This window comes from Euleptes europaea, chromosome 1 (genome assembly GCF_029931775.1).
Source record: "Euleptes europaea isolate rEulEur1 chromosome 1, rEulEur1.hap1, whole genome shotgun sequence".
Lineage (NCBI taxonomy): Eukaryota > Metazoa > Chordata > Lepidosauria > Squamata > Sphaerodactylidae > Euleptes > Euleptes europaea.
The window spans coordinates 182749478-182774186 of record NC_079312.1 but is presented as its reverse complement, the minus strand read 5'-3'; the positions used below and the strand labels follow the sequence as shown (position 1 = coordinate 182774186).

At 50.3% G+C, this 24709-nt stretch overlaps 2 protein-coding genes across 2 annotated transcripts in view; one reads left to right on the top strand and one right to left on the bottom strand.

The window, feature by feature from the left end:
• ELOF1 (elongation factor 1) overlaps positions 1-24709 on the bottom strand; it is a 226365-nt gene that overhangs the window by 45662 nt on the left and 155994 nt on the right. The window lies entirely within an intron of this gene.
• Positions 1282-16697, top strand: LYL1 (LYL1 basic helix-loop-helix family member). The gene is made up of 4 exons (XM_056858538.1): positions 1282-1365; positions 14305-14735; positions 15423-15514; positions 16354-16697. Exons 2-4 carry the CDS (start codon positions 14305-14307, stop codon positions 16695-16697), a joined length of 867 nt encoding a protein of 288 aa, XP_056714516.1. The 5' UTR covers positions 1282-1365.

The following is a 24709-nucleotide window of genomic DNA, read 5'->3' as shown; positions in this document are numbered from 1 at the left end:
GAGTTTTAATTGCGATGGTGCAAAATTTGGCAGTTGGGAGTGAAAAGTGTAGAGTTTCACCCATCAGGTGCTTTTTAATCAGGAACTCTACTGGTTTATTGGGGAATCCACTGACTAGGGGAGCAAGTGCATTTAATACGGGCCTCATGATAAAATGGACAGCTGAACAATCCATGTCCGGTGGTTTCGATGTCTCCTGACCTGCAAGGGCACACAGCCTTTCTGTTGCGAGGGCTGCGAATTTGTACCAACGCGTCTTTTGCAAGCCTGCTGTCTTGCAGGAACCGCTGACTCCCTTGGCTCACGGCTGGTCTCCACGCCAAGCCCGTGGGCTGGTTCACCTGATTCCCATGCTCTCCAGCGCCTTTAGCATGTCCTGGATGCTAGCCAATGAAGTGTGATGCCTGGTCGGAGGTAGATGGGCAAGGTGCCCGCAGGGGACCCCGGCAGGAGGCTGGCCGGAGGACAGGAACCCACTTTCTCTCTTCCTTCCAAGCCTCTCTTCCTCCCGTGGGCCAGCCTCGCTCAGCTGCCTCTCTTCTGTGGGCACGGCGGCGTCTCTCGCACTCGCTGGCCTATGTGATTCCAGCGTGCCGGGTCCGGCCTTCTTCCTCTTGTTTGCTTTCCAAGTCCCCTCACTTAGGCTGGGCCTGACTCGGGAGTTTCCTTATCAGCCCCACGCAGGCCGCTCCTGGGCTTATCTGCAAGCTGCAGAACATCCCCTGTCCAAAGAGGGCAGGAAATCTCCCTCCTGCAGGGGAGGGGAGGGGAGGGGAGGGAGTGGGGAGGGGTCCGGGGCCAGACCTCTTCTCCAAAGCAGCTCCTTCCAGTGGCCAAATCGTGCCTGTCAAAAAAAGAGAGAGAGGGAGCCGCAGGGGAATTGGTAGGGAACGAAGGGGGCAGGAAAAGCTGGAGCTGAATTGATTCAACATCCCCATCCCCATAGCTAATAACAATAATAATTCTACGCAAGCTCTGGCTCGGGGAAGCAGTGGAGGAGAGCGAAAGCTGCCGTGAATCATGGCCCCCGAACATGGTAGCCGGCGGCCGCCATGTGGCCGACTGGGATGGTGACTTGCCCGGAGCCGCCTGGGATCAACCTGCCTGGACTCCGGGGTGGGATCTTTTCCCAGCACCCACTTTGGGTCAAGTGGGCCCCTGGGGCTGGCTCCGCACCCCGTCCCCCCTGGCCACCCAGACCGTTCTGCTACCAGCTACCAGGTGACACTTCATCTCGCCTTGAAATTCCTCGGCACCTGAATGGGATTTCGCCTCCTGGTTGTCCACCGGCAAGGGGAAATTAAAAATGACGGCCGTGGACCTGTGGAGAAGGAAAGACGGCTTTCGCTGGGTGAAGTCTGACAGGTGAAGCGGGGGGCATCGGTGGGAGGAGAGGGAGGCTGGCATCTTCCTTGGGACCAAAGGGCAGAAGTCTGCCATTCAGCAAATATGTTATTTAAGCAAAGTGGGCTGTATGCATGTTTTGAAGTCCTTTAGCGTGTGGGTTATGCAGAGGGGCTGACGGGTGGTCGTTGCCTGCCTCACGAGTTGTTTTCGCTCTGAGATTAAACCCTTTTGGTAGCCCACAGCCCAGTTCTTGATCCACAACATCCTATTTTCCCCCCTCCAGTGTTAAATGTATCTTTTCTTAATGATTTTCCTACAGTTTCAGTCATCCAGGAAAAGGGTGCCTAGAGCAGCAATTAATCTAAAAATAATTCTTCCTCAAATTTTCCTTTTCCATGTGGAAACTCTTTGTTCTTTAGGAACAATTTGCCTTTTTCTTATCACCCTGCCAGAACTCTCAGTATGAGAAAAGGGTGCTCAACCACCGGGATTACGCCGAAAATAAAGCAGCGGGGTGAAATTTTCACGGCAGTCCTAACGAGGCAATTCCAAGACAAATAGATTTTATACTAAAACCCAAATTCTCTGTTTTGTTAAGAAAATGGGAAAGAAAAGCACCATCCCTCAGGCAATGCTAATTTCTTCGGTGGTGTTTTCTCCCACTTAACCACTAATAATCAATAGGCATAAAACTCCCACCTGCATCTCAGTTTGAGTTTCAGGCTCTCCTGTAATGTGTCCGCAGGTCCTGGCTATAATCCTCACAGCTCTTCTCTCTTCTTTATGGGCCCCACATCACCCCCAGATTATTTTCTATCTGAGTTCAGTTTGTAGCAAAATTGATCGGCTCCCCTTTGGTTTCCCGACCAAATTCTATGTAACGCCTGCCTCGTGTTTTCTATATCAGACTTTGCACACTGCGCTGTTTCATCTGTAATTCTGTACTTTGTTGTGTGCAGAGGTTGTGCTTGGAATTATATAAGATCAAAACAAGTCCTCTTCTCATGGTTATCTCGAGCGTGCGATGTATCTGCGATAAGACACTTTGTTATTGACTATGCTTTGTTTTGTGGGTTGGCTGCAATGATAACTCGTAGGAACAGTTGTGATCAACTGATCCCAACATCACAAGCGTAACAGACATAAAACAGGGACAGATAACAATCTCACATAGTATGGCTACTCAAAAAGCAATATGACACTTTATGAACAAACAGCACTAGTCAAAAATCTAAACATTTCTTCCTAGACTAATAGCTGTTGTAATAACCATCACTTTAAATGTATACTTTTAAATGTATACTTTCTTGGGAAGTATTCTGTGTAAGAAAAGCATGGAAATGGTGTGCAAATGGCCAGGCACGACAATCACACACACCCCACTTCATTGTGAGTCTTTGGGGTAGCCTCTTGTTCTGGCAGTAAACAAAATCCAAAATTGTGTCAAGCGACAACCTGCATAAGGCACACTCAAAACTGTTCAGACAGTAAGGAAGATTTAGGGCCACAAAGAAACTTTCTTCGGGAAGAATGTAATTGGTTATATTTACATTACGTGAATATAACAATATATTTTATATTATGTACTATATATATTATTGAATGCAAATGTGTACACACACACACAGCATATATTGTGCATGCTTAATCATGCTGCAGAGATATGGAGCACAATTAATGTCATATCTACTACATACTTGATAACTATTGAGGCCCCAATCCCAGACAGAATTATGCATCCTTAATCACACCGATTTCCACTCTTAAGTAAGTGATAGTATGAGGAAGCGGAGGGACTGGGGAGTTAAACGGCTGCTTTCCTGTTGCCAGGACAGATTCACGGTTCAGCTGCGAGGGCCTGCTTCCACTGCTGTTAACTGCAACCAAATTGGCGTCAAGTAAAACATTGTCGATTAAATGGAGTGGTGGCTGGAGGTTGGTGCGTCTGGCCCTCGGAGCAGAGTTGTGTGAATCAGGCGCTGGCAGCTCCCTGGATGCCCAGACGCAGATCCCGAGTGCCGCCAGTCCTGATCTGGGCACTGTTTGGCTCTGGCCTGCAGAAAGTTTGAACCAAACATCTTGCCTCTCTTTTCTGCACAGTCTCCAGCAGGGGCGGAGGGGATGGCAGGATGCTCGGGGGAAAGCAAAAGCATATGACGATTGCCCCGTCCCCTTTGCAATGACAGAAACGGCTTTTAATAAGCAACCCGTAGTTTAAAACTTGTAAACGTTAAATTCTGTTTATGTGTGCGCGTACCCACAGGCCGCCATTCAAAAGCTGCTTACACTCTTTGTTCTGGTTATAAGAATAGCTTTGAAACGTCCTCAGATGTTGCTGAGTGGGAAGCCAAGCCCTGCTGATGACATGGGCAAAACCGTTTCCTCTATTTCTCAAACATCTTTGTTGCCTGACACCCAGACAAAAGACTGAGGGCAGCGAACGAAGACACAGAATGAGCCCCGGGCTCTCATTCATGCCTCTCCCCTAGCTCAGCTACCTGCATTGCAAAATATCCTCCCCGCCCCTCTCAGCCACAATTCTCAGCTCCAGTTATTTGGGGAGGGGTCAGAGCCGGCCCAAAATGAGGGTATGGTGTCCCAACAGCGGCAGGACCCTGAAAAATCACCTTCGTTAAGAATGCGCAACATTTATCCTGAATGAAGATGACTCTTTTCACAAGCAACAAATTACCTTGTAACAAGTGGGAGGTTTATTCATATTCTATACCTTTTTTTATTTAAACTTTATTAATTTACGTTATTTCTCAATGAAACTCAAGCCAGATGACACAGCATAAGTGAATGCACTCAACAGGCTGAGACACCTGATAAGTAGTATGTTGCTTATTAGGAGTACTCTGAAACAAGCAGAAATCTGGAACAAGTATTAAAAATGACATGTCAAACGATGCAGAATATGGTCTTACATAAGTAGAAATGAAAAGCGGTGAGATAATACACACAGAAACAGAAAACACATACTAGTCACAGGACTATAGGCCGCAGACCCACATTCCCTTTACCAAAGTGTCTTTCTGAGAACCTGAACTAGGGTTGCCAACCTCCGGGTACTAGGTGGAGATCTCCTGCTATTACAACTGATAGAGATCTCTTCCCTTGGAGAAAATGACCGCTTTGGCCACTGGACTTTATGGCATTGAAGACCCTCCCCTCCCCAAACCCCGCCCTCCTCAGGCTCCGCCCCAAAAACCTCCCACCGGTAGTGAAGAGGGACCTGGAATAGAGCCTATGAGAAAAGTACAATCCATTGTTTCAGGTCAACAGAGGTACATGTGAAAGGGGTTGTTCCTAATCGTGCGCACCGTCCTGATCACATGCGCCTGCTGTCATGGGCACAACATGGCCTTCTGCAGAATCGTCATCCAGGGCCACGTTGTGGCTGATACTTGCCAGGCGGCCAACAGGACTTGGTAAAGCAAAGCCTGGAGGAGAGACCAGAAGCCCCTCGGGCACACGGAAGCCCCTCCGTTCCCATTGTGCACTTTCACTGGCATCCGCACCGACGTTACTCTGAAGCGGGACAAATCGGGGGTCAGTGGTTCCAGTTTACAGTCAGCCGTCTTTTTCGTTCTCCAGTTTGGTTCACTGACTGATATGAAGCATGCACTTTCCCCACTGGCCAAGAGAACTCCTGTGGCAGGTGAAACCATAATCCCCACGGCCGGGGCTCTCTTTCCCTGCCCCTCTCCCTGTAATGTTTCCCTAGATTCTTCCCTTGATCCTGGGGTGTGCCGTTGTGTGTTTTCCCTCCCTGTGCTGCGTCTCTGGCAGTGCAGGAAGAACTGGCAGCCAGGGACCTTGGGCCAGTCACAGCTCTGTTAGAGCTCTCTCAGCCCCACCTACCTCACAGGGTGTCTGTTGTGGGGAGGGGGAGGGAAGGCGATTGTAAGCAGGATTGAGTCTCCCTTAAGTGGTAGAGAAAGTCGGCATACCAAAACCAACTCTTCTTCTGATCGCATGCCCACGGCAGGCATCATTTCTGCCCCTGCTCTGAATGGTGGTGGTGGGAAGTGCTGAAGGAGACCCCTCGTGGGGTTTTCAAGGCAAGAGATGGCCAGAGGTGCTTTGCCATTGCTGGCCTCTGTGGAGCTGACCCTGGACTGAATATCAGTTCCCAAATACTCTTCCCACTTTGGCCTGAATACCAGGAACGGTTAATAGAAATTGAGCTAAATTCAGATGTATTTATTTTTTACTGTTCCCAGCAGTGAAAAATAGCAAGCACATGGCCGTTATTGGGTACGCACATGTGGAATCCAGGGGCACCTCTGGCTACATCCCCTCAAAAAGAATATCACGGAGCAGGCCAGTAAGGGTCTTGGAGTACCTTCCTATGAGAAAAGGCTAGGAGTCTGGGGCTCTGTGGGGTGGGGGGGGGAGAGTGCTAAGGAAGCATGGCAGAGGCCAATGAAATTAGGAATGGTCAAAGAGAACTGGCATCCCTTTTTCTTCCTCTGTCAAATGAGAGGACTAGAACAGGTCATCTAATCAAAATGATTTCTAGTAGTCCTATTAGATTAGGATTTTCTTCCTGATCTTTTAAAATGGACCAAGCTTTTGTGCCTTCCTGGACAAGGTAGTAGATACAATACTTTGAAATTTACAGATTTGTTAGCCAAGTTTTCCCTCAGACCTCCCTTTAGTAATGAGTAATATATTCACAGATTTCGAACATAGGGACCATCTTGAATTATGTGGCGATGGCAAAAGGAAATGTGCACCCTCTTTTTGGGGAGAGATCACCCCATCTTTTCTAGTGCCTCCAGATTATCTAAAATTCTTAACTATACCAACCTTTCAGAGACTTTTCTTCTTGGCCAGACATAATGCCTTACCCCTGAGCGAAGTATTTTGCAGATTATTAGATAGCCCAATCGAACAGAGAGACTGCCCTTGCGGAAAGGCAAAGACAGAAACGCTTACCCATTTTCTATTCAGTTGTGATTCATATTCCTCTATAGGACCTTCCTTTATTTCTCCACTGATTTCACACTTTCCTTTATGTTCACACGATTATCATCTAATTTATCTGCTGTCTGGTAAAGATAAGGCTGTGACTCTATCCGTAGTTTGTCATGTAACGGCTGCCTTGAAGATACGCCGAAAGTTATGACCAAGTTATGACTAAATGCACATCTGCATACCGGCGCTCTTTTTGCACCAAAACTGGAGCTGGGCTGGATTTCTAGTTGGTCCTTCATCACATAGTGGATGAACAGCAACAAGATATAGCGATGGTCGTTCGCTTCAATATCTTTAAAGCAGGATTAGCCAAAATGGTCTGTGGTCCATGCATATTAGCCAGGATCCCACCTTAACAGTTGCATCCTGAGCAGAGTTACACCGCTCCAAGTCCAATGACCTCAGTGGACGTAGCATCCCGTGGTCACTGTGGGGGTGTGTGTGGGGGGGAATCCTCGGCAACAGTATGAGCTCATGTCCAGAAAAAAATACCTCTAAAGTGGCATCAGGCCTCTCTAGGAATCTCTGTGACAAAACCAGATAGTTTCTGGCAATTCTTAGGGCAGACTAGGAATTGCCATGCCCTATGGGGAGAGACTAGGAGTTGGGTTTGATTAGTTTGGAGAAGAGACGGTTGAGGGGAGACATGATAGCCATGTTTACATAGTTGAAGGGATGTCATGTTGATGAGGGAACTAGCTTGTTCTCTGTGGCTCCAGAGACTGGGACACGGAGTAATGGATTTATACTAATAGAAAAGGGATTCCTCCTAAACATTAGGAAGAACTTCCTGACGGTGAGGGCTGTTCGACGGTGGAATGTGCTGCCTCGGAGGGTGGTGGAGTCCCCGTCTTTGGAGGTCTTTAAGTAGTGGCTGGATGGCCATCTGTCGGGAGTGCTTTGATTGTGGGATCTGCATGGCGGGGGGAGGGTTGGGGTCACTGGGGGTGTGGGGGGGGAGGTAGTTGTGAATGTCCTGCATTGTACAGGGGGTTGGACTAGATGACCCTGGTGGCCCCTTCCAACTCTATGATTCTATGACTGACTTCACTTCCAAGAAAGACCTGGGCAGTGGGCAACCCTAATGGGGAAGGAGGGGACTCCGTTTTGGATTGTTCTGCCATTCCTGTGGTGGTTCCCGCCGGTCCCACCAGCCTCACCTAGGGTTGCCAACCTCCAGGTACTAGCTGGAGATCTCCTACTATTACCACTGATCTCCAGCCGATAGAGATCAGCTCCCCTGGAGAAAATGACCGCATTGGCCATTGGACTCTATGGCATTGAAGTCCCTCCCCTCCCCAAACCCCACCCTCCTCAGGCTCCGCCCCAAAAACCTCCCAGAGGTAGCAAAGAGGGACCTGGCAACCCTCGCCTCGCCTCTGAAGGCAGGGCCCAGACAGCAGGCCTTGAGAAGTGGCTCTTAAAAGCAGGGGGAGGGGGGTCCTTCTAGTACCCCGGGACCAACTCAGCTGGGGCCTTGAAGTCTGTGCCCAAACACAGATAGAAAGACAGCCCCGTTTTTTCAGCTTAGTACAGGGGAGACACGTTTTCTGCATCCCGCCCAGACAGTCCCTTGGCTGCTATATTTTGGAGCACATGAAGTTTCTGGACAGTTTCCAAAGGCGTGAAGTCCATTCTTTGGGAGTAATCACAACAGAGCATAAATTTGTTAGTACTTTGATCAAGTGTTTCTTGGGGGAGTCCCTTCTGTAGCTCATCTCTTCTCAGCCATGTTTTTTATCTTGACTCCGCTCCAAGAAGCTCTTTGTGGTTCTTCTCTCTTCCAGTTCATTCTCACAACAACCCTGTGAGGTAGGCTAGCCTGAGAAAGAATGACTGAGCCGAGGCCACCCAACAGGCTTCTGGGTCACTCAACATGAGGTGTGAGCCCACACAGGTGCAATCTGAGTTCTGTCATCTGAACTAGCCAGGTTTTTCAGCCACGCTTGTTTCAACACTCACTGGAATTTAAATCTTCACTCATTCCAAAGGGGTCCCCAGTTCGCCCCGTTCACACTTTACAGGGAATGCACATGCAGCAGGTTTATGCGTACCTTTGTTTGTAAGAAAGAGCCGGTACGTGTTCGCTTTACAAATGAAACCAGGAACCAATATCTGGATAAATGGGGAGTTTCAATCTCACCTCCAGCTGCAAATGGGGTGAATTTAACATGAGAATGACTCAATGCGCCGAAGCGTACACTGTACATGGATTGTGCATGCAGTCAATGTACCTTGTGAACAGGGCCAGTATTGTTGAATTAGCTGTTTCTTTGGTCCTTGTTGGGGGTCCAAATGACATTTTGAGATATGGGGATGGAGTTCTGCACTGAGTCTCTTAAATGCACCGCTTGGGCATCTCCCTCTCTCTTCAGATGGCTGCAGGGGGATTGACCTCTCTCACAGCAGCTCTCCAGGAGAGTAGGGCTCAGGGGGCTGCCCCACCCTTCGAGCTCCTAGGGAGTGTAGACTGATCCCAGCTTCCCGTGGCTTACAGAGACCCAACTGAATGCATTTATCACCAAAAGAAGGGTTATAAGTCAACTGAAAGCATGGACAGAGCAAAGAAAAAAATAGCTTTTTGGGTCCAAAAGTTATTAATGTGGTTTTAAAAGGAGAGGCAGAAATAACTGCTGTTCTTTTTGTTCGGACAGATTTAGGGCCAAGCCAGACAGGATGGGAGAGGTCAGCAACGAGGATTTAAGACTTTTTGCCATCTTTTATGTTACTTTAAAATAGCCATGAATGAGAAAAAGTGATCGGGGAGAGGTTAAGCCTCCCCCCACCACCACCACACACACAACTTGGATCATGAGCAGCTTTATAGGCGTTCTCAAGAGCATCAGGACTGGAAGAGTTGAGCTGCCAGCCTGGGGAGGAAGGGGACAAAACCAAGACACAAAACCCAACACAGGCCCCGAACTGAGCAAGAGGTGGATGACCGTATGCACGCACTCCCTTTCTCCTGACCAACTCAGTACCCAAGACAGGTAACAATAAAATAAAATATTATCACACAGTTTAAAACATTAAACATTTCAATAATAAACATAAATATATTAAAAACATATTCAAAAACTGATCTCAAAATTACTTCTACCTCATCTCTGTCAGCTAGAAATCAGTTCTGACAGCAGGAGGATCTCCATCTAGTCCCTGGAGTTTGGCAGCCCTGGCTCCCCCTGAGCATCTCGAACTTTCAACCAGGCAGCTGGGGGCTGGAGCAGAAGATGATTTCGGGATGCCCTTGCCTGGGAACCAGGGCTTGCCTGCTGCCTCCGTTAGCAGAGGAGAGAAGAGCAGCAGGGCCAGCGTTGGCATACCCCACGGCAGGGAAGCTTCTGAGGCCCAGGTCTTCTGGTGGGGCTCACACACCTCCCCTGCCCCCTGGATGCACCAGTGCCCCCCACTGCCCAGCGCCATCAAGGACAGGCACGCGGGTGGAGCAGAGCGGTGGCTCTCTTGGTGGCGACGGCTGCAGCAGTCAGGTGTCCCGGTGGCGCAGGCAACTGAGCAGGGAAGGTTGGCAAACAGGAGAAAGATGTATGGGCATTTGGGGGGGCATGTAGGTGTGGGGAAAGGAAGGCATGAGAGGGCCCCTGGTGGTGGGTAGATGGGTGCCCCTGGGCACTCTCTGCCCAGGCCCCCCCAAAACCTGGAACTGGGCCACTGCTGAAGATCCACACCTCAATGAAATCTTCTGCCTGTGGCGGAGACCACAACCGCATTCTGTGATTGTCTGATGAGAAGGCCGGCCCCAGGCTTACCCGATCCTCTCTCCTGGAGCGTGGGGGATTCCCCAGACTCCAGGCAGATGCTGACACCTACGCAGTGAGCCCCCCCCACCCAGGCAGCCCTCAGCAGGCGGAGACAAGATTGCCACGCTGAACATAAAACCACCAGCATTTCCTGCGCACAAGTCAGAGAATTGCCAGTCTGATTGCAACATGTCCCCCCGCTTGGTGTTTTTAGTGAAGAAGGGAGGATGGAGAGTTGGGAGGGACACCAGATGTCAAATTTCTGGAAGCCCTGTGGGGCGGACAAGACGTTTGGAGGGAAATTAAAATATATCCAGCACTTAATGACCTGTCTAATCTAAACTTATGTAATTGCTCTGACAACATGAAATGCATAATTTAGGATATAAAATTATTCCATTTGGCCCATTGAGGGAATTTATTTTCCTGTTTGATTTACTTAATTTGCACCCCACCCTTCTCCCCAGTGGGTACCTAAAGCAGCTTACAGCATTCTCCCCTTTGATCCTCACAATGACCCTGTGAGGTAGGTGAGGCTGAGCGGATGTGACTCACCCAAGGTGCCCAAACCTGGGATTCTAACCTGGGACTCCCAGATCCCAGTCCGACTCACTAACCACTATTTGGTTCTTGTAGGCTATCCGGGTTGTGTGACCGTGGTCTTGGTATTTTCTTTCCTGACGTTTCGCCAGCAGCTGTGGCAGGCATCTTCAGAGGAGTAGCACTGAAGGACAGTGTCAGAGACAGCTGCTGGCGAAACATCAGGAAAAAAAATACCAAGACCACGGTCACACAGCCCGGATAACCTACAAGAACCAATGAACTCTGACCGTGAAAGCCTTCAACAATATTTGTTCATTTGTCTTGTTTATCGTCCGCCTTTCTCACTTGGACTCAAGGTGGATTACATAAAGTGAGTCAATGTAATCAGCAGGATGGGACATTCAATAAACAGTGAAGCAGGATTTAGGTTGTAGAACCAGCCGGATATCTAAAAAACAGAACTGAAGTAAAGCATGGGTTGTAATATGACAAGATGGTGCCGAGTTGTTTTCTGTTGTCCTAGAAGGTCGAACCAGAACCTAGGAGTTGAAATTAAATCAAAAGAGTTTCCATCTAGACAGGAAGAATCAGAGCAGTTCCTCAGTGGAACAGGCTTTCTCGGGAGGTGGCAAGTGCTCCTTCCCTGGAGGTTTTTAAGAAGAGGCTAGATGGCCATCTGTCAGCAATGCTGATTCTGTGACCTTAGGCAGATCATGAGAGGGAGGGCATCTTGGCCATCTTCTGGGCATGTAGTAGGGGGTCCCTGGGGGTGTTTGGAGGGGAAGGTAGTTGTGAGTTTCCTGCATTGTGCAGGGGGTTGGACTAGATGACCCGGGTGGTCCCTTCCAACTCTATGATTCTATGACACATTACATGATGCAGAATTCCATAGCAGGCTGGTTTCAGCAAACTTTAGACAATAGTCTAGACCACTGCCCTTAATAATTTTTCTAAGTAACTTTGTGAATCATTTAGTATAGTGCAGTGTTTAGTACACTATTGCTCTCATAGAAAATCCCTCTGAATCATTCATTTTTGCATAGTTTGTGGAGAGCCAGGAGAGGGGGAGCCTTCCCCCAACCCCCTCAGGCATGCCTTACAATGACTTAAAAATGAGGCTGAGGGGTGTTATCCTGCCCAGGATTCAGCTGCTAGATTTTCTATAAGCAAACCCCACACTTGAGAGCAAGCTACAAACTGCTGTACCTTGCAACACCCATGTTTGCCATCTGAGAAACAAGAACAAAATAAAATTTGAAATTATAAAACAGATTTTCTAGTAGAAGAAAAGAGAGGGTGTTGTTTTGAATAAGCTCATTCACAGGGAAAAAGGAAGTGCCCTCTCCCCAGTCACATGGTGGAGTCGTTGAAGCCATCCGCTTGTGTCCTGAGGCTGGCAGTCTTTGGCAGTCCAGCCTCTCTTTGTGCCGGCTCAGTTGGAAGGAGCCTTGCAATCACTAGGGATTGCCTGGTTTTTTGCACTTGTACATAAGTGGCATTGGGTTCAAGAACTGATCACATGAACTGTCTGCAGGATTACCTGGGGTCACAGGAAGACACCAAAGACACACAGAAGTAGAGTTCCCAACCCCCAGGCACTAGCTGGAGATCTCCTGCTATTACAACTGATCTCCAGCCGATAGAAATCAGTTCACCTGGAGGAAATGGCCGCAGGCTGTACTAAGAATCAATTCCTTAGAGAGGCAGGACATCCTAGATAAGAAGAATAGGGAAGATCCTAACAAGTTGTCCTTTGTCTTTCAATATACACATTTTTCAGGCAAGATTCAACAGATTATTAGGAAACGCTAGCACATGGTGCAAACCATAAAGGGCTGTGAAAATCCACCCATTTTAGGGTGGAAAAGAACCTCATCTATACGTGACAGGCTAGTGCATATGGATTTAAAGGGACCTATTGTTGACAGGCTCCCTTGGGGACATTTTAAATGTAAAAACTGTTCAGCCTGTCCCTTATGCCTAGAAGTTAAGGAGTTCCAGAGGCTGGATACCTCGTTTAGATTCCAATTAAGGACATTTACCAATTGTAACACCAGGAGAATTATTTATTGTATTAAATGTCCATGTAATCTTTTGTATATTGGGTCCAGCACTAGATCAGTGAGAACGAGGATATTGGAGCATAGATCCTGGATACGAGCTAAAGTAATAGAGACTCCAGTAGTGGAACATTTCTGGACTAAAAAACATTCTGAAAATGATTTGTGCTATTTTGTATTATGGCATTTGAAAATGAAATCCGATGATCGGGTTGATGTGGAAAAGATATTGTTGCAGAAGGAGGCTTTCTTCATTCATTTGTTTGATACCGTAACTCCGAATGGTTTGAATGTGGCTAATGATCTGGAGAAGAGCCCCGTGGCGCAGAGTGTTAAGCTGCAGTACTGCAGTCAAAAGCTCTGCTCATTACCTGAGTTCGATCCCAAAGGAAGTCGGTTGCAGGTAGCCGGCTCAAGGTCGCTCAGCCTTCCATCCTTCCGAGGTCGGTAAAATGAGTCCCCAGCTTGCTGGGGGGTAAAGGGAAGATGACTGGGGAAGGCAAACGTCGGGATGTGACGTCACCCCATGGGTCAGGAATGACCCGGTGCTTGCACAGGGACTTTTACCTTACCTTAATGATCTGGTATGTTTCCTTTGAGCAGTATGAGTCTGCATCCGATGCCTGTCAGTATTTCTTTTAAGTTTTTGCTGGTCAGCACACCTGTAATTAATTTGGTAAGATAAAACTGGTAGGAATGGTTTAGTATCAACCCTTGCTATAACATATCCCATGATGGAACTTTGCAAAGTGGTCTGTCCATAAGGACCATGTATTTTTGAAGAATAGCCACACTGGTGAGTCATATGGTTTTGTATTAGTTGCACTTTTATTATTGTATGTAGAGTTAGCATTGATAAGTTGTTTATTATTTGAAAGGAGAGTTCTCAACTGAGGGACTGAGGAAGAAGTGGGGAATTTGAAACAAAGATTTCTCGAGAATAGTCATCGTCTTCCAGGGTGGCGGGCTCTCCTACAAGAGATTAAAGCAAGCAAGAATAATAAGGACCGTTTGTGGATCATCATATGGACTCTCTGGTTTTACATTGAGAGCAATATGTTTATAGTTTGTTAAGGGCAGCATGTTGATTTCTGGTAAAGAGATATAGTAATTTACACAGTTTTGCCACTCTGTGTTTACTTCGCTTTGGAGCATCCTGCTTTGTACACAGAGGTGTCAGGTTTTGCTAACTATTGGCCATTGGACTCTATGGCATTGAAATCCCTCCCCTCCCCAAACCCCGCCCTCCTCAGGCTCCACCCCCAAAACCTCATGCCGGTGGCAAAGAGGGACCTGGCAACCCTACTGCAGTTCCTGCTCATTTAATTACTTGGGAATAAACCCCACTTAATTCAGGGGATGGGGCTGAATGGGGGAGTGGGTTGAATGGCCCCGGCTGGGGTTCTTTTTGTAGCTTCTTGTGAACTAGAGGTGCCTCTTAGGGGCAGGTGACGCCTTCTCCTGGGACCCCTTATGGCCGGTGACTAAGCTCCGCTCTGGTCTCCCCAGTTGGCCAGCCTAGGAGGCCCTCCATCCGTAGTGGCTTTGTGGACTGGTGGCTTGATCCAAACTGACAATGTGGCACCTCCTCACCTCTTCCCTTCTCTCCACAGATGAGGAACAGAGTGAAAATGATGGAGAAGCTGAAGAGCCCCGCGCCCCCTGCTCTCCCAGAGGAGTCAAACCCTCCCCCCTCTGTTTCCCCACCCCCCACTCCTTCTCCAGCCAGTGGGGAGGATGTGGCTGGAGCCAGCCCGCCCCCTGCGAGCCCCACCTCTCCCTCTCCTCAGACCAGGGGGAGTCCTTTGCCTGAGCCCCCCTCCACACCGTTGCCCCACGGCATCCCGGTCATCAGTCTGGGCCACAGCAGGCCCCCCAGCCATGCTGAAGCCCCCGCCACCCAATTCACCGCCCTGCGCCCCATCCCTGGCCTTCTGCAGCTCTCCACTCTGCCCCACGGGCCCCCTCCGCCCCCCATGCCTCTCGCTGGAGCCAGAAGCCCGCTCTTGCCCCCGCCCTACCAGCCCCACCCCTTCCTCAACAGGTAAGTCATGAGGGGAAGCCATTGGGTGTGGTGGGTGGGGTTGGGGAGGAACCCTGGCACGGTCCGTGACTTTCCGGTGGCCGGGTCAGCTGATCCGCTATGGGTTTTCCCATTTCAGTTATGCCACCCTGACACAACAACAAAAAGCAGTTGCCAATGCTGAGCGGTTAAGTCGACATCCATTCTGAAGAAGCTCCAGTGAAATGGATAGTTACTGAAACGCCATTTTCTTCTGTTGAATTACACATTTTTGTGATTGCATAAGCTTCCTCTTGTCCAAGCTTTGGATCCACCCTGAGCTGAATTGTCTAGTCACCTGTTATTGTCGACTTACCTGTAATAAGCGCCTTCAGACCTCATTTTTGGATGGACTTTGATTTCACATATGTAGTAGACTCTTTAGTGTTGATAGACTCCTTTGGCCAAAAATGATGTGGCTAATTATAAACCCTTGTCAAATTTCCCTTTTGGAGAGAAGGGGATTATATTATTTTTATCATCATTCCTTTATTGGCATATTGTTGTTATTATTATTGTTGTTGTTGCATTATACCCCATTGAAGTCCCTCCCTCTCCAAACCACGCCCTCCTCAGGCTCCACCCCCAAATCTCCAGGTTTTCCCCAACCCGGAGTTGGCAACCCTGCTCGTCGTGCCCCTGACCTGTCCTCTGCTCTCTCCCTCCCAGCATCTACATCGGCAGCTCCGGGACTTTTGGCCTGTTCCCTAACAGCCGCCTCAAACGCAGGCCGAGCCACTATGAACAGGAGATCACGGAGGGTGAGTGGCCAGAGGTGGGGAAGGCTGTGTGCAGCCCCACTTCTCTGGCAGCAGGAGAGTGCATGCGGGCACAGAGGGGCCCATTTGGCAGGAGGGAGAGGGCCACCATGTGGGGAGGGGCCGTGGCTCAGTGGTAGAGCCTCTGCTTGGCATGCAGAAGGGTCTTGGGTTCAACCCCCGGCATCTCCAGCTAAAGGAACTGGGCAAGTAGGTGATTGAAAGACCTTTCTCTGCCTGAGCCCCTGGAGAGCCGCTGCCTGTCTGAGTAAACAAGACTGACTTTGATGGATCAACCGTCTGATTCAGTACCAGGCAGCTTCGTGTGTTCAATATGCTCTTCACACTTTTATCTGGAACTGTGGCTGAGTGGAAGAGCATCTGCTTGGCATGCAGAAGGTCCCAGGTTCAATCCCCAGGGGCATCTCCAGTTAAAGGGACCAGGCAGGTAGGTGATGTGAAAGACCTCCGCCTGAGACCCTGGAGAGCTGTGGGGAGGGGCCGTGGCTCATTGATGGAGCCTCTGCTTGGCATGCAGAAGGTCCCAGGTTCAATCCCCAGCAGCATCACCAGTTAGTGACCAGGCAAGTAGGTGATGTGAAAGACCTCCGCCTGAGACCCTGGAGAGCCGCTGCCGGTCTGAGTAGACAATACTGACTTGGATGGACTGATGGTCTGCTTCAGTATCAGGTGGCTTCTTGTGTTCATGTGAAAGAGGATGCTGGGCCGGGTGGGCCACTGGTCCAGTCATTTAAGGCTTTTCTTCGGTTTTTCCATTCCAGCCGCTCCCCCTTTGTGGATGCCTCCTACCCATTCACCCCTCTGCCCTTCCACCCGCTCAGGTCTGCAACCCCAGAAAGTGGCCCGCCGGGTCTTCACCAACAGCCGGGAGCGCTGGCGCCAGCAGAACGTGAATGGGGCCTTTGCCGAGCTGCGGAAACTCATCCCTACCCACCCGCCTGACAAGAAGCTGAGCAAGAATGAGATCCTTCGCCTGGCCATGAAATACATCAACTTCCTGGTCAAACTGCTGAGCGACCAGGCCAGGTCGGCCGGGGGGGACCCTCTCGATGCCGAGGCCCCCTGCAACGGAACCCCGGGCACCCCTTCTCCACCGGCGCCCATAAAGCTGGAACGGGGGACAGTGGAGCCACTCACCGTGGTGCGAGAAGGAGAGACACGGTGACGGGTGACCTCGCTGGGCAGTGCGAGGGCGCGATGCGAGGGCGCGAAATCCGCCGAGCCCCACTGTCACACGGCACTGATGGAAACGTCCGGTCTGGAGCTGCACATCCATTCCGGGATATTTTTGCTGGGGCCAAAGGTCGCTGGAAGTTCCCGTGACCTTTGGAAGTGGAACGGGTGGAAGTGGCAGTCTGCTGATGCTCAAGGGGGTCACAAAGGGATGGAGGGGGCCTCAGAGCCCCTTTGACCAGGGCAGCCTTTTAAGGCCAGTTGAGCCCAACAAGAATTGAGACTGTACGTTTTGGTGTGTGAGACAATCAAGATCGGCACTTTTATGTTCCTGTCCCCAGTGTGGCTTGTTTCCAGAACAGCTGGGAGGGGGGCAGCTGTATTGGGAGCCTGATTAGTACACCCACCCACCCACACACGCACACACACACATGCACATGCTTACACCTTTAGTCTGCCAGCGGGATGGCTTTGTGGGCAGAGCTTCGCAGTGTTTGGGGAGAAAAGACTCTTGGGTTCCTCTGGGGATTTTAATCTCTGCTCACTCTGTCGGACTCCCAGTCCCAACGCCAGGGTCAAACATGTGCATGTTGAAACCTGTTCAGAGTAACACCAAGGAAAGGAGGCCCATGGGGTGAGGGGGCTCTGAGCTCGCTTCCAAAGAGGGTCGATACGCCATTTGGCTCCCATGGCTGCCATGAACGCAAAGGGCCCTCTGCAGCTCGAAGTTGGTCTCCAGACCAGGGTCTCCTCTGTGCCTTCTTCCCCTCCTGGCTGCCATTCCCCCCACCCTGGCCTCGGTTACACATTTTGCCAGGTTCTTTCTTTTAATTGGTAGTAGGTGTATCACCACAATGTTCCTATGTTTGGGCACTGGAATGATGTATCGTCTACTGCCTATTATTCCTTAAGAAGTTGTGGGAATCGGTCACTTCTGGCCCGCCTTTTCCCAAACCCACTTCGGTTGTGACCTTTAAGAGAAAATGGTCCCAAAGCAGGTTTGGGACGCTGCAGAGAGGAGCCAGGGAAATCCGGGCGGTGGACGACTGTCAAGAGAAAACTGCTGCAGGTTGGGTGGGGTGGTGGACGCTGAAGCAAGGTTAGAGCATTGGTTGCATGGGGATGTGGGGGACCCCCTCGGCTCACAGGGGTAGTTTATGCAGGGGAGTTTTACCTGAGGTTCGTTGCTCGCTGGACCCACATTTTCCTGTTGGGAGTCTGTGCACCAGCAGTCTCCAAGCTCAAATCAGGAAGTATTTGAATCCCCGCCCCTTGAAATGCTGCTTCATAATTGGGTGTAGTGAGAGAAGAGTCCCCCACAAAACCCAATTGCTGCATAAAAAAGCATTTTAGGAACATAAAACAAAAAAACAGAGCAATCTGAAAAGAAGGGGGAGGGAGAAATCCAAGCCTCAGATTTAAAAAGCCTTTCTTCTGCTCAGAAAGAGCTCAGAGGAAGCAGGAAGCATTTGAATCCCTGCCTCTGGACATGCTGCTTTGTAATTGGCTGTGAGCGAAACTAAGCTTGCATGTCCTGCACTTTGCCTTTGCATGGGGATTTCACCCGGGCTGAGCTCAGGGGAGAGGGAAGAATTGGGTTAACAGAGGAACAGGAAGTCCCAGGATTTGCAAGGGCTGGCAGCGAGGTCATTTCTCATGGAGGGAAAACTCATGCATAACTCCAAGGAACAACCAAGTCAGACCGGGGGTGAAATTGAGTGAAAGTACCCATGCATGAATGAGCCCTGTGGCGCTGAGCGGTAAGCTGCAGTACTGCAGTCAAAAGCTCTGCTCACAACCTGAATTCGATCTCGACGGAAGTCAGTTTCAGGCAGCCGGCTCAAGGTCAACTCAGCCTTCCATCCTTCTGAGGTCGGTAAAATGAGTACCCAGCTTGCTGGGGGTAAAGGGAAGATGACTGGGGAAGGCAACGGCAAACCACCCCGTGAAACAAAGTCTGCCTAATAAAAGTTGGGATGTGATGTCACCCCTTGGGTCAGGAATGACCCGGTGCTTGCACAGGGGACCTTTACCTTTTACCTACCCATGCATAAACAACCTAAGTCTCCTGCTAAAGGTTTTTTGGGTACCAGGATCTGTTTCCTCACGGATGGTAAAACAGTGGGTGAGGGGGGATTTTGAATGCAAGAAGGCTGGAGGGGAAGGGGGTTATACGCTCTCCGTTCTAAACTCGGGAGTACCTCCTTTACTCTTTCTGGCAATGGCTGGACTGTATCACTTCAGATCGCAGGAGGGAGTTGCCCGTTCTGGCTTGGGAAACTCCTGGAGATTTGTGGGAGGAGCTGGCAGACTTTGGGGGCTCCAGCCTTTGAAGCTGCCATTTCCTCCAGGGGAACTGATGTCTGTGGCCCGGAGACGGATTGCAATTGTATTCACTGTGCCGTTGCTCCACTGGCACACTCTGTCGCAAAACTGTGGTTGGGGACAGGAGGCTGGGCATTGTGCCTTTCCTGAGGCGCTGCTGGCTGGAGCAGAAACCTGGGCAGGGCAGTAGAGAGGAGATGTAGTGGATGGGGGGAAGTCTGCTATGTACAGTGCTGCGGGAGGGGGGGTGCCACTGGAGATTGCCGCCTGAGCACATGCAAATAGTGGAAACTGTTAGTCTCTTCTTCCAGAAGAACTGCTCTGTTAGCCTGCAGGTGCAAGAAGCCCGCTTGTGGCTCCAGCTTGTGGGGTGTGGCGACTGCCTGTCTCTTTAGATACACTGGGAAGAGGAGTGGGGGCTCAGCAATCCCCTTTTCATGCCAGGAGAGATTCCAGATTCACTGGGTCAAGCAGCCCTGGCAGAGACTCCACTGGAAGCGTGTTGCCTGCCCAGCGGTTCTTGAAGCCCACTCTTTTGGGTTCGGCCAAAGGCGTTTCTTCTCCAGGTCCATCCTTTGGGTTTGCAGACTGCAAGCAGTGAAGGGAGGGGCCGTGGCTCAGTGGTAGAGCATCTGCTTGGCATGCAGAAGGTCCCAGGTTCGATCCTCAGCATCTCCGGTTAAAGGGACTAGGCAAGTAGGCGATGGGAAAGCCTGAGACCCTGGAGAGCCGCTACCGGTCTGAGTAGACAATACTGACTTTAATGGACCAAGGGTCTGATTCAGTATAAGGCAGCTTCATGTGTTCAAGATCCAACCCACCCCCTCCTGTCTGTATCCCAGGGATGCTTCAGTCATACGATGCGGGCTTCTGCTCCCCCATTTGGTTCTGGTTGTGTTCTCTTCTTTGTCTGAATTAAAGAATCCGAAGTGTGTCAAACTGCCTAGGCCTCTGCAGGTCTTTGGAAAGCGGGCCGGACGGTGCTTCTCCAACCTTTGGACATGAAGCTTGATCCACACCCTGCCATTGTTGCACTCACATGCCGAGAACGGTGACGGGATTTTTGCTGAGCTGTTGCCTCATCAGAGAAAGCTGGCAACCCTAAAGCTGGTCCCGGTGCAATTTCGTTGGGTTTGGATTGCAGTCCACAAAAGGGAGTTTCAGTAGACGAAACAGAACCCTTCAAGCACGCTGGGCCCAGTGGATGCTGGCACTGCTGTCTTGCAAGGGCCGTGGCTCAGGGGCAGAGCATCTGCTTGGCATGCAGAAGGTCCCAGGTTCAATCCCTGGCATCTCCAGTTAAAAGGACCAGGCAAGTAGGTGATGTGAAAGACTTTTCTCTGCCTGAGACCCTGGAGAGCCGCTGCCGGTCTGAGTAGGCAATACTGACTTTGATGGACCAAGGGTCTGATTCAGTATCAGGTAACTTCATGTGATCATGTGAGAGCCTTTGGGGAGGGGCCGTGGCTCAGTGACAGAGCATCTGCTTGGCATGCAGAAGGTCCCAGGTTCAATCCCCAGCATCTCCAGTTAAAGGGACCAGGCAGTAGGTGATGGGAAAGAGCCGCTGGAGAGCCGCTGCCAATCTGAGTAGACAATACTGACATTGATGGACCGGGGGGGGGGGGTCTGATTCAGTACAAGGCATGTTCATGTGTTCATTTGTTCTCTGAAAGGACCAAGAAGAGGGCTGAGGGAGGTCTGTCGGTGGAGTGTTTGCTCTGCCTGTGCTACTAACAGCCCAAGTTATGGAGTGGTGTTTTTTTAAAAAAATGCTGATTCAATGGGGTTCTTCTCACATGGAGGTTTCCCTGTGGTCTGGGTGTCAACCTACACCAGTCCCCCCCCCCGCTCCCGCCATGCTTCCTCGTCTCCCATTTGTTGTCTTTATGTGGCCCCTTCGCTGTTCCTCTGTGCTTGGTCAAGGCGGATCAAAGATGCTTTTCAGAAAGCAGAGGGGAATGGTGAGGGAAACATGGAAAGACGCCAAGTGGAGAATGAGGATAATAATAAATTTTATTTGCGGCTATTATGCCAGATAAAGCAGGAAAAACGGAAAGTGACCATACAGATGTTTACAACCAAGGCCAACAAAATTAGGAATCACCCAATTTTACATTTCCACAGATAGAGGAAGTACTGTACATCCAGGCGACGTCGCTTCATGGCTACTGCACAGTATTTTGCGGCCTGGGTGGTGACGGGGGAGCCTTGTGGTCCATTCAGCCTCCTCACCAGAGCCCATTTCCCGAATCAAAGGGTCAATAATATTGAAGAGGGCTGACTTGTAGAGGGGGCATCTAAAAAATGCATGCTCAGTGGTTTCCAGCTCCCCTGCGTTACATGGGCAAAGTCTCTCCACCCTGGGGATCTTCTTCAGTCTCCCTTCTAATAGGGTAGATGGTAGGGCTGCACATCTGGCCAGTGTATAGGCCCTCCTATGTGAGTTCCTTTCCAGGGAGTGTAAATATGCAGCTGGTGCTAGAATATACCTGGAATGTTGAGGTGCTATAAATGCAGGGGATCTCAAGGGATCTGTTGGACGCTCGGTATCTTTGACTCTTTCATTTATAGTTAGTCTAGCTTGGTCAGGAGAATGAGGACACGAGGAAGCCAGGAGGGTAAATGCTGCTGTTTGGCACCCAAGCAGTGTGAAGAGAGGCGTGGCCGTCTCTGCCTCTGGGTCTCTCTCTCCTCCGGTGTCTGTTCCCAGACCATTTATAAGAAATGTGGATGGGGTCTCCCTATCCCCTCCCCCAAAAAAGAGCTTAGGACTAGCTCTCTCTCCTTCCCCCCCCCCAGCTCCTCTCTGTCATGTAGTTGGCACAAATGGAAGAGTAATTTTACCCTCCCCAACCTAGCTTCAATTTCAAAAATGCAACTGGAAATGGCTGATGTCTGGACTGCTTCAGTGACAGCCATCACGAGAAAGGATCACGGCCATGCATTTGCACCCATGATGAGTCATTCATTTCTACCAGGCTCTCTGGTGCTGAGTGCGAGAGCCGACTGGCCGGCATGGTCAGCGTTGTCCACGGGCTCACTCCTGGGTCGTCTGTCCTGGCCAGGGGCTCCTTAACCCTCTCTCGGGAATCCATTTGCCAAAGACGCCCCTCCCTCCGTTAGGCTGCTCAACAGCCCCTCTTTGAAAGCCAAACATGATGTTACCTTTGACACCCGGGATGTCCTTGGGTGCTCTGCCCTTTCTCTGCCCGCCCCTTCCATGCTCCACACCACCTCTGATGATTTGCCCTACTGCGGCATTCCAGAGGCCAATGGGGAAGAGTGAGGGCCAAGCAAGGGGGTGTGGGGCAGGGTTCAGTGGTCCTCCCCTCTCCTCTAGCAGGAACTGCTCCTCCAGGAGCCTCTGGGGATGGGCAAAGGGGCACACAATTGGCACGGTTGGTCTGGTTCCGCCAGGCCGAGAATGCTCAGACAGCTGCTGAGCTTCGTAGGGGGGCTCCGTTGAGGGCCAGAAGATCTCAAGGGCTGGCTTGATTCCTCCACCCCTACCTTGGTGTCAAGACGGGAGCTCCTCGCCAGCGGCTCCTCTTCCACTCCAGGCCAGTTTTCCAATGCCAGATGTGTCTGACCCCCCTTCCATCCACTTTGCCCCTGAATTATGGGGACTGACCCTTCCGCTTGGTCTTCAGCCATATGCGGCATGTGAGCCATGAGTTCCAGGGGGCCAAAGAGCACGCATGCCCTCCCGTGGCTGACTATTGGCAGCTATGGGTGCAGGACTAGCTTACCGGTGTCAAGTCTCAATCCATGGGCCCAGCCTGAGGTTCTGATACACCATGTTATATTTTTAATCCAACAGTGCCAGGTCCGTCTTTCTCTTAAAGGCACTTCTCTCCCCTGCCCTGTCCCCAATGGCACAGTGCTATATTTGGCTACTGCTGGGTTGGCAGCTGTTCTTTGTGAAAAGCGGATCCTTGTCCCAATGGCCGGGGGCATAACTAGGGTTGTCAGGTCCCTCTTTGCCACTGGTGGGAGGTTTTTGGGGAGGAGCCTGAGCAGGGCGGGGTTTGGGAAGGGGAGGGACTTCATTGCAATAGAGTCCAATTGCCAAAGTGGCCATTTTCTCCAGGGGAACTGATCTCTGTCAGCTGGAGATCAGTTGTATTAGCACGAGATCTCCTGCTAGTACCTGGCGGTTGGCAACCCTAGGCATAACGCATCCCCTTGCTTTCTCCTTCTTGCATGGTTAAGTCTCCTGGCTCACAAATACACTCGCCCAGGTGCCAGAAAGGAAGGAAGTTTTTCTTCCTGGGGGCTGCTTTTGAAGCCAAAGGCATTTGCTACACCGGGGGCCTTCAAGGGCGCCAGAAGTCGGGGCCTGCAGACAATTTACTTTCATTTTCAGCCCCTACGTCTTCTGTGCCTCAAAGTAACTCCAGCTGTCTCTGGGGGTCCCTTCCTGCTTTCCTTTTTGTCCCAGTACCTTCTCATCCCGAAACAGCAAGTGGAAAGAGAGAGCACAGCCCCATGGCAAAAGGAGCCCCCATTCCCCCCCCCCGCTCTTGTGCTGTTCTTGAACTCACAATGCTGACTTAACACTGAGTGGGACAATTGCTTATTATTCATTCATTTATTCAATTTGTACCCCGCCCTTTCCCAACATAAAGAAGAATTGGTTTTTATATGGCGACTTTCTCTAGTAAAGGCAGAATCAAACCAGCTTACAATCTCCTTCCCTTCCCCTCCCCACAACAGACACCCTGGGAGGTAGGTGGGGCTGAGAGAGTGTGACTAGCCCAAGGTTACCCAGCTGGCTTTGTGTGTAGGAGTGGGGGAACAAATCCAGTTCGCCAGACTAGCCTCCGCTGCTCATGTGGAGGAGTGGGGAATCAAATCCGGTTCTCCAGATCAGACTCCAAGGCTCCAAACCACCACTCTTAACCACTACACCACGCTGGCTCCCAAGTCAGGGTTGCCATCCTTTAGGTGGGGTCTGGAGATCTCCCAGAATTACAGCTGATCTCCAGACCACAGAGATCAGTTCCCCTGGAGAAAATGGCTGCTTTGGCAATTGGACTCTATGGCATTGAAGTCCCTCCCCTTCCCAAGCCCCACCCTCCCCAAGCTCCACCCCTAAAATCTCCAGGTATTTCCCAACTCAGAGCTCGCAACCCTACCAGTAGTCCATGTAGCACAGAACTATGACTGGCTGTGTATTGCAGGGTTTTCTCCACAGATCATTCCTGGTGGGGCTACCAGAGATCCTTTTCCCCGGAGATGCAGCTGCCTGAACCTTCTGCATCCCCCAAAGCAAAAGTGCTGGAGATTAAAGCTCTGCTCCCTCTCCTGATGAGGGAAAATCGTGATGAGAAAAATGGGACGGTACACTACAGACTCTTGCCACCAAGAATGTGTTCATCTTTAAGGAGTCACAGAACTCTTCGTTTTCGGAAAACCTGTTAATCCTCTTGGCTTTTCTCATACTTTTTTTGAATGGCCCCTTAGCCAGCAAATTCATGGCGTTTCCAATCAGCTCAAATACTCCACAACATGTATGTTTGAGGGTATAAACAAAACTCCGAATGTGAAGATGTTATGGATTGCCCAAAATTTCTTCACATTTGGTAAAAGAAATTCCCTTCCGCAGAAAAGCTACGTGTTGCGCAATATTTAATTTGTGTAAAAAGTACACAGATTAGCTGACACAAAAACAAG

Coding starts and splice junctions, on each gene's coding strand:
- LYL1 (XM_056858538.1), top strand. CDS start 14,305: ATGAGGAACAGAGTGAAAATGATGGAGAAGCTGAAGAGCCCCGCGCCC. Junction 14,736..15,422: donor CCCCACCCCTTCCTCAACAG/GTAAGTCATGAG, acceptor TCTCCCTCCCAG/CATCTACATCGGCAGCTCCG. Junction 15,515..16,353: donor TGAACAGGAGATCACGGAGG/GTGAGTGGCCAG, acceptor CCACCCGCTCAG/GTCTGCAACCCCAGAAAGTG.